The 9,012-nt window shown below is 34.1% G+C and overlaps 1 protein-coding gene across 1 annotated transcript in view; it reads left to right on the forward strand.

The window, feature by feature from the left end:
- The window catches only part of PI15 (peptidase inhibitor 15), a 31,382-nt gene that overhangs the window by 15,528 nt on the left and 6,842 nt on the right, over nucleotides 1–9,012 (forward strand). The window contains exons 3-5 of the mRNA XM_047842884.1: nucleotides 4,932–5,050; nucleotides 6,090–6,222; nucleotides 6,342–6,457. Coding sequence (XP_047698840.1) covers nucleotides 4,932–5,050; nucleotides 6,090–6,222; nucleotides 6,342–6,457 — 368 coding nt within the window. The remainder of the gene's footprint in view (nucleotides 1–4,931; nucleotides 5,051–6,089; nucleotides 6,223–6,341; nucleotides 6,458–9,012) is intronic.

Raw genomic sequence — 9,012 nt, forward strand, 5'->3', positions numbered from 1 at the left:
GATGAGAATCTGCATTCTTTTCACACCCCTTCTATTTCTTGGAGCCACAACTCTTCTAGATATTTAAATGACATCAGGTTGAATTTTGGATATCTCTCATAGCTTAGTCCAACTACGATTTCCACAGACAGGATGCTAATATTTACAAGTAGAGCACCTCATGGTGAACATTTTAGTACAAAGTAAATCAATCCATTTATAAGCTGGCCAACTAAATGGCTCTAACAACAAGAAATGGAAGAATACTATTTGGGGCACTGGGGCATACCTACAAGCATATGTGTGTTTTAAGCAATCTTTATTTTGTGAACTATCTAATTGAGTCAATATCTAAGTTCTACTGGGTCTTGTAAATGTTTTTGGGTGTCCATGCATAATAGGCCTAATTTTTTGCCTCACGTTTAGGAGGCAAGATCAAATTGTACATGTTTACAGCTAAATTTTCTGTGACTGCATCTTACCTATTTAAGAAGGACAAAAACTAGAAATACAGAATGTTCAAGCTCATTGAATAAGAGCTAAGTATCAGATAGTTAGCTTTTCCATAAAGGTAACAAGTAGTATGCTGCATATTTACAAGGCATTCCATAAGTAAGTGCACATGTGTGCCCTTTTCTGTTGCTGTATTTGTAGGATATAATATTAAAATTATTTCAAATAAATGCTACACATACTCAGAAAAAGTCAGAAGATAGATTGTCCATCAAGCATCCAGAAAGCTATGTTAAGTTAAATGCTTAAGTAATTTACATGTTCATTTCCTGAACTTTTGTTTCTTTCACATGGTTACACTGGCCACATTGCACATTGCACATTCATTGCAATTTAGAGCTTCTGGATAGGACAAATAGATCATATTGGACCACTCCCTATAGCCCCCAACTTTTTGTTGAAATTTCCTATTGTTATTAAGTAAAGTTATCATTGCTTGCTATTTTCAAACCTCCTAGACCTCTCATCATATTAACAAATTTAAATACTACTGGATATTAAGGGGATAAATAATATACCCATTTTCTCCTGGAAGTTGTAACCAATGGAGAAAGACAGATGGCAAATGCAGATCTTAACTTTCCCACAGATGTGACTGATGTAATTCCTAAATTTCAGAGCTCCCTACTCAAGCTGGATCTTCCCCTTCTCTATGGGATGGCTGTGAGTCTTGCCTGAGGACAAAGAGGCAAGAAAGAGTATATAGCACCTTTGACTTCCCCTGCAGTAGGTATCAAAGGGACAGTGAACCATGTCTCCCACAGGAAGTCAAAATGACCAGCTTTCTGTGGGGGACCTAGCCCATGCCCAACATGCCCTCTAGCATCTTCCTTCAGGAATATAGAGACAGGCAGAAAGCCCTCCCATCAGTTCCTTAAAAGTAAACACACAGAGAGAAAGAAAGTGACTATCCCTCCTCCATTAACTATCTTCTCCAAAATTTTCATTGTAATATTTGTACATAGAAAGTCATGCATAAAAATGTTGACATCAGCAATGCTAAATACATTGTCTTCTTATCAAAATCCTTTATCATGGTTAACAAAGTATGTTCATGTAAGATATTTTTCAGGCATGACTTTTTGGTTTATCTTTTTGACATACACAATTTTAAGTTTTAAAGTATATTAATGAGCATAAAGATAGAATTATATATGCTAAATTACTTTTAAATTTGTAACAGCCTTAAATATTTTGGTTATTTTGAAAGGAATCTAGTTTTATTCTCTCTGTGGAACAGAACAGGTTAGAATTGAGCAAGCGGTAGGCCACTTTGATGCTGAGGCTACTTAGGTATATTAAATCATGAGAAGAGAAGATGAAAGGTACCCTAGAAATGACCCCATCCAATCTTATTTCACAAATGAGTTAAGCGGGAGAAAGAATAATTGACATGTCTTCAGTCACAGACGATCTTAGCAGTAGAATTGGGGTTAGAATAAAAGATTTTTGATTTTCAGGTCAGTGTTATTTGTGCCATGCTGGGCTGATATTTTAGGACAAGACTATAATTCAGTGTTTTTAGCAGTTATTGATATGAGTGCACATTGTAGTTCAAAATGTAAATATTTAGATGCATTGTTTTCCCAAGTGATTACAATTAATTAGGAACCCATCAGGGGACATAATTTTTTGGTGCTATTCCATCTGGAATTCCTTTGTAAATTAATTATGCTATTATGTACTTCAGTGAACTGTAACCCATATTTAATAAATCCATATTTCATTGAAAAAAACATGAAAAGAATAAATACTAGATAAATCCATTATCAGTCAAACAAATGGCTTTTAAAAGTTCATTTCAGTCCTAGAATATTAAGACTTTCATTATAAATGTATTTCGTATTGTTGATACACTTTGCCCAGATTTTTACAGATAAAACAAAGGAGAAGTTTGAAGTAATAATTTATAATATTTATGTCTGAGCTAAGTAACTGAAAACAGTAGTACAAAATCTCATGATAGAAAGAGTGGTTTCCATTTTTGATACTGTATGTAACATCTGACTGATTAAATGGCATTGTGTAATGTTTTGCCACATTTAATTTAATCCTCAAAATTGGCAGATGTAGTCTGGATAACTGAGGAAAGGGTATCTTGCTATAACTCCTTCAGTAATCTTTCCTTTATACGGACAAAGGAGATGTGGCTGTTGCCACCATAGAACTACTCCAGATCCTTTCTAAATAATTCTGATTTTATACAAACTTTGTAAGTTTATTTTAATGTAATTCTAGATGAGTTTATGTAAGATGGCTCTGTTTTCCTAATTTAAAACATCTTTTGAGAACCAACAAATTTCTGTTGAAGGTGACTGCCATGGCCTCATGGGACAAAATTATTTCTAGAAGAGTTCATCCATTATTTTAATTTTTGCATGTTTTATTTCAAAGTCACTAAAATAATTTCTCTTCACTTAAATACATTGTTATATTAAATAAATATATGTATCCCATTACCCTTGTGGAAAATTTAGGCTTTCAGTGTTATAAGTTTAGCAGATTTGTGAGTTTGCTTAAAAGCTTTATAACTCACAGTGAACTCATGGCCATCAAACCTAATGTAGGTGAGTCTTGCTTAGCTCCATCCAACCTGATAGAGGAGAAAGTCACCAAAAGAATGATAAAATAAAGGAGACTATGAAAAATAGCACAACGATCAGCGGGACATCGATACACTTTCATATGGGGAGTTCCATGTGAATTTGAGTAATTATAAAATTGTCACTTTTTGTGTAATTTCTAACCTTCTAAAATATACTACTAACCACTCACTAGTCACAATTTGAATAACTTTTTTTTTCAGATAGAATAATATGTAAATATTTAAATGATTTAGGAAATAATGTCATGATACAAACTATAAAATTCAATTAAAATCATTCATTACAAAGGAAAAACACTTCACTAAATGACATTTCACTAGGGAAAAATTTTGAAAGCATTTTTTTTCTATATTGATTTATAAGAATTACAAATGTTCTCTTTTTCTGTTTTTGTACCTTGTAACTTGTTATAAAACAGATTACCATTTCAGGGATGCCTGAGTGGCTAAGTTGGTTGAGTGTCCAACTCTTTATTTATTTTTTTTAAGTTTATTTATTTTTTAGAGTGTGCAAGAGAGCAAGCAAGAGTGGGGGAGGGGCAGAGAGAGAGAGAGAGAGAGAGAGAGAGAGAGAGAATACCAAGAAGGCTCCCCGCTGCCATTGCAGAGCCTGACACAGGGCTCCATCTCATATAGAGAGAGTCTATGACTCCACCTCATAGAGTCTATGGCTCACTCTTGATTTCGGCTCAGGTCATGATCTCACGGAGGTGAGATGAGCCCCGTGTTGGGCTCCCTGCTGGATGTGGAGCCAGCTAAGACTCTCTCTCTCCCTCTCTGTCCCTTCCCCACTCGTGTGCACACACTCTCTCACAAAGATATGTATTATCATTTTAGAGTTGATTTATCATTGGCAGGTCCACAGATGCTTGGCTTAACTTCCCCATACAGCTTTAAAGATGAAAATGTCAATCTATATGGTAACTAATATAAATGTATATTAAATCTAAGGCTTATTTAAATTTTATCCCACAATTCTTTCCAAAGAATAAGCTATACATCAATAACACCCTCATCATCAATTTAAACACCTTCATTTTTTGAGAAAAATTACTTTTTTCTTAATTTATTTCATTGGACCATCATATGCTATATTTTCATAGCAGTCCTATGTAGCATAGTCAAATTATTTTTTTATCATAGTTTGCTTCCAGTTCATACCAACTAAAATTTACTTCTCATATTATTATATTATTTCTACTACCAAAGACTCAAATGATATAAAATATGAAGACTCCTTGGGAATTATTACACTATCATATGGTTTGACCCTTAAAAATTACAGTACAATAATAGACATTATTAATTTTGGTAAATTGATTTGAATAAATAATTGGATGATATTAGCTTTTAAGGTATATTAATCACATGGCTCCTTGTTGCTGTGAAGATGACCTCTAGGAAAATCAATGGACTATGGTGGACTACAATTTCGGTAGTCAGTATGAAGTGTCCCCAGTTACAACCAGATAGGGTATTTTTGTTCACCTATCCTTTACTAAAACTGATGTTTGCTCTCTGCCCCTTCCCCGTTCATGCTCTGTCTCTCTCTGTCCCAAAAATAAATAAATGTTGAAAAAAAAATTAAAAAAAAAAACAAACCAAAAAAAAACATGTTTGTACTTAGGATTTGGAGGATGCCATTATATGATTATATTGCATTACAGAATTTTGAATATCAGTGGCCTCAATTTGCTTCCTTTTATTTAAAATAGTCTGAAGAACCAGAATTGAAAGGACTTTAGGAGGTAGTAGTACCACTTCTTCCTTTTACTTTTTGTCAGTTACTAGCAAAACTGGTAAAATGGAAGGTTTTTTTTTTTCCCCTTCACAGGTTTGGGATGAAAATCTTGCAAAATCTGCAGAGGCTTGGGCAGCTACTTGCATTTGGGACCATGGACCTTCTTACTTACTGAGATTTTTGGGCCAAAATCTGTCGGTACGAACTGGAAGGTAGGAAGCAGTTTCACTGATAGAGTTCATCCACATGGTTTATTACTTATGAATCCCAAGGGGTAGTGACACCAATTTCAAGTAATATCAGCAAATATTTATTGAGTGCTCATTATGTGTCAAGCAATGATGCTTGGCCTATGACTGTTTCAGATGTCTTCAAGGATTATTTATTTGGTTTAAAGGGCCTAATGAGACCAGTTTCCTATTTCACTTTTGGAACACCATTCCTTGGCTGTATTCTTCACTTCCCTCACACAGTCTTTGAAAGGATTAGATGTGTGCTAGATCCTATATCCTCAAGAAAAGTTTTGACTGTGGCAGAAGCCATTTTTGTGTTTATGCAACTTTCCCATGATTGCATATATCTGTATGTGTATGCCTGTGTGTGTTATACAAAATATTTATATTTACATGTATATATATATATATATATATATATATATATATATATATACATACATATATATATATACATGCAAGTATGTGCAGCTATGAGAAAGGCTGTCCCCAATGAGAGGATAACTTTTCCACCACTGTGGAATGCCATCATCCAACATTTCAAAGACCCATTCTCTTCCACATAGAGGAGAAAAATCAGGTGTGCTATTATTACAATGAAAGTAATTCAAGTTTAAGGGAAAAAAAACCGCACTAAGTTCTAGTATCACAACTACATTTGCATATCTAATTTTTAATTATATATATGATTCTGGTGGGAGAAATTTTTGATATAGATAAAACAAGATAAAGATGAAGATTCTTGAAATATTTGTACTTCGTTTTTTGAAACAACCAGACATACTCTTAAGTGAGTATGGGCTCACCTGCTTTGGTCCCGGGTATTTTCATGCTTGGCCCTACTTGGAGGAATAGAGGATTCTGCTAGGTGGTGATGGTAATTATGAGGCATGGATTTCCTCTTCACTCAGCATGAATAATCAGTAAAAAAAAAATAATTAACTTACAATTTAACATGAGTCCACTATATATTACCACTACTGTATTCTAAGTTGTCATTGTTTTTCTTGATATCTAGATATCGCTCTATTCTCCAGCTGGTCAAGCCATGGTATGATGAAGTGAAAGATTATGCTTTTCCATATCCTCAGGATTGCAACCCCAGATGTCCTATGAGATGTTTTGGCCCCATGTGCACACATTATACACAGGTTATTTCAATTGTCTTGTTAAGTTTTGATTCATAGTTTTAAAAACGCTCTGCTGTTTTGGGGAATATGCCTTTTCTTAGCTTTAACTTCAGTAATGACATATTGATTTATTTTTGCAGATGGTCTGGGCCACTTCCAATCGGATAGGATGTGCAATTCATACTTGCCAAAACATGAATGTTTGGGGAGCTGTATGGCGACGCGCAGTTTACCTGGTGTGCAACTATGCCCCAAAGTGAGTACTAGGTTGGATTCTACTTCCTGGAACTTTTAATGATGTTAAATATCTCCAGTCAGATAATTGTTTTAATATGAATAAGACTTAACTACAATAGCCTCTAATTCTCAAATCTCCCTTCACCCCAGTATATCTGAAAAATACTGAGATGAACGATTATTTTTCACAAAGACTGGTATTTGGGGCTAAAATTGTAGGCAAAGTAATTTGAGGTATGGAGATTCACTAAATTCCCTTCACCATCTTTTTTTAGTGATGATAACTGTAAAATAAACACTGTACTTCCAGGCTTTCGATAGCTCTATAAAAGTTATCAGAAAAGAATCTCATAGGGACTTTATCAACACTGCAATATTCCCATCTATCAGTACTAGAATGTTGGCTTATTTTTTTAACTGGGAAAGCAAAAGAAAGCCCTTCTTCCTTCTTTCTTTTAAGAATAAAACTAAAAGTTACGGTTTACTAATTTTATAGATGGCTAAGGAGTCATTTGTTACTGGAAGGGAAAATTTAAATGCTATGACTTATTTTTAAATGAAAGCTTTGTCATGATTTAAGTTTCAATATTGAAAGTTTAAAATTTTTTCATTAGTTCTATCTTATGGAATACATAAAAATGTATTGCGAAAATTGATCAAGGATTATAAAATATAGTCATATTTATAAATATTCTTTACAAGATGAGAATAAATAAGCCTTTGTTAACATTTGATAAAATGCCTTCTTGATAACAATAATTCTTCAGATGATAAAATGTTCCAGTATTTATACATGAGTCTGTTCCCATTTGGAGTAAATACCAAAATGTGCAAAGGATTTATGACACTCTTGGTGTCTTCCAAAGTAAGTTCCAAACAAAGATTTTTTCTGACTTTGCCAATATGGGGAGGGAATGAGAAAACGTTTCACAAATAACTGCATTACTCATTTATATGGTAGTATGCCAGTTGCAGTGTTTTTGCAAAGTTAGAAAAATAGTGATTTTCCCCATGGTCCCCCTTCACAATTATTAGAATAATAAGGTTTGGAAAGTAAAATGTGTCTGCATTACCAAAAGCATTAAAATTGTGCATTTGCTGGATATTTTCAGTTTCACACTTTATATTTTCCTATTAATCCTTTACCCTTCTTCCTGACATAAATAGGCCAAGTAGTGCTCATATGGTAAAAGAGATTTGTGTTTCAATTGTTTGACTGTTCTGTTTTTAGAATTTTCTAGTATTACTGATGAGATATCTGATTGTTTTATGGGTACAAGAGATTAATATATTGTGTTAATATGCTTTGTTATAAATAAGAACCACTATTTTGAAACCTAGGCAATGAAGAAAGTTGTAAATTCCTAATATTTGAGTGTGAATTTTCCAATGCCAATATAAAGTTATCTCATGCCTGTTTTTGGGGGGTGGGGGAAGAGAGAGAGAGAGAGAGAGAGAGAGAGAGAGAGAGAGAGTTGGAGTGAGAGAAGGAGACAGGGAGGGAGAATTTAATTATATGGAATAGGAAACAAAAAATAAAAGGATGAATAATATATGTTTATTAGTTGACTGACTTACTATTGAATGTAGTTATCCTCTATTTGGTAAAAATCTGTGATTTATATAAAAGTTTGTAATGTAATATGTAATACTTTTTACATTCAATATAATTATATTTCTAAGTTTATGTTACCAAAAATATGTGCTATATAATTTCCAAAGGTATGTATAATAAAGAGAAAGATATGAAATCAAAATAGCATATGCTTGGTCCATATACATTTATAGGTTTGGGTAAAGATACAGAGGGAAATAAGATTATGAATATAAAATAGGAGAGATTAGGATAGAAGGGTGAGCTACACTCATAAGAGCACGAGCTTCTTGAGTGTTTCTGGGTAAGCATGTGACATTGTCAAAATTATATTCGAGGGGCGCCTGGGTGGCGCAGTCGGTTAAGCGTTCGACTTCAGCCAGGTCACGATCTCACGATCCGTGAGTTCGAGCCCCGCGTCAGGCTCTGGGCTGATGGCTCGGAGCCTGGAGCCTGTTTCCGATTCTGTGTCTCCCTCTCTCTCTGCCCCTCCCCCGTTCATGCTCTGTCTCTCTCTGTCCCAGAAATAAATAACTATGTTGAAAAAAAATTAAAAAAAAATTATACTCGAGGAAGCTTATCCAGAGGGCAGAGTATAGAAAGAACTAAACAGAGGTGGACACTCTTGGAATCTGATGACATTCTGTAATATGAATAGCTAATCAGCATGTTTTTTATATTTATAGATAAATTTCCCTCTATAAATATTTTATAGATCAAAGCCTGAATTTTTAAATGACTGATTTCAGCAGATAGTTTATGTAGGTACACTTTAAGGGTCACTGCTTGGTCTTCTTTAGGTCTTAAAGAAGATGAGAACCACCTGTTTCATATTTTAGCCTCTTACCTACTGTTGTCTTATATTTAACCCTGATTTTTACTATTGACAGGCAACCAAATTTTCTCCTGACCATTCAATTTCCTTCAAATTGCTGGCTATCTTGCTATTTCTTAGTACTCTAGGTACCATGCTACTGAAA

Source organism: Prionailurus viverrinus, chromosome F2 (genome assembly GCF_022837055.1).
Source record: "Prionailurus viverrinus isolate Anna chromosome F2, UM_Priviv_1.0, whole genome shotgun sequence".
Taxonomy (NCBI): Eukaryota; Metazoa; Chordata; class Mammalia; order Carnivora; family Felidae; genus Prionailurus; species Prionailurus viverrinus.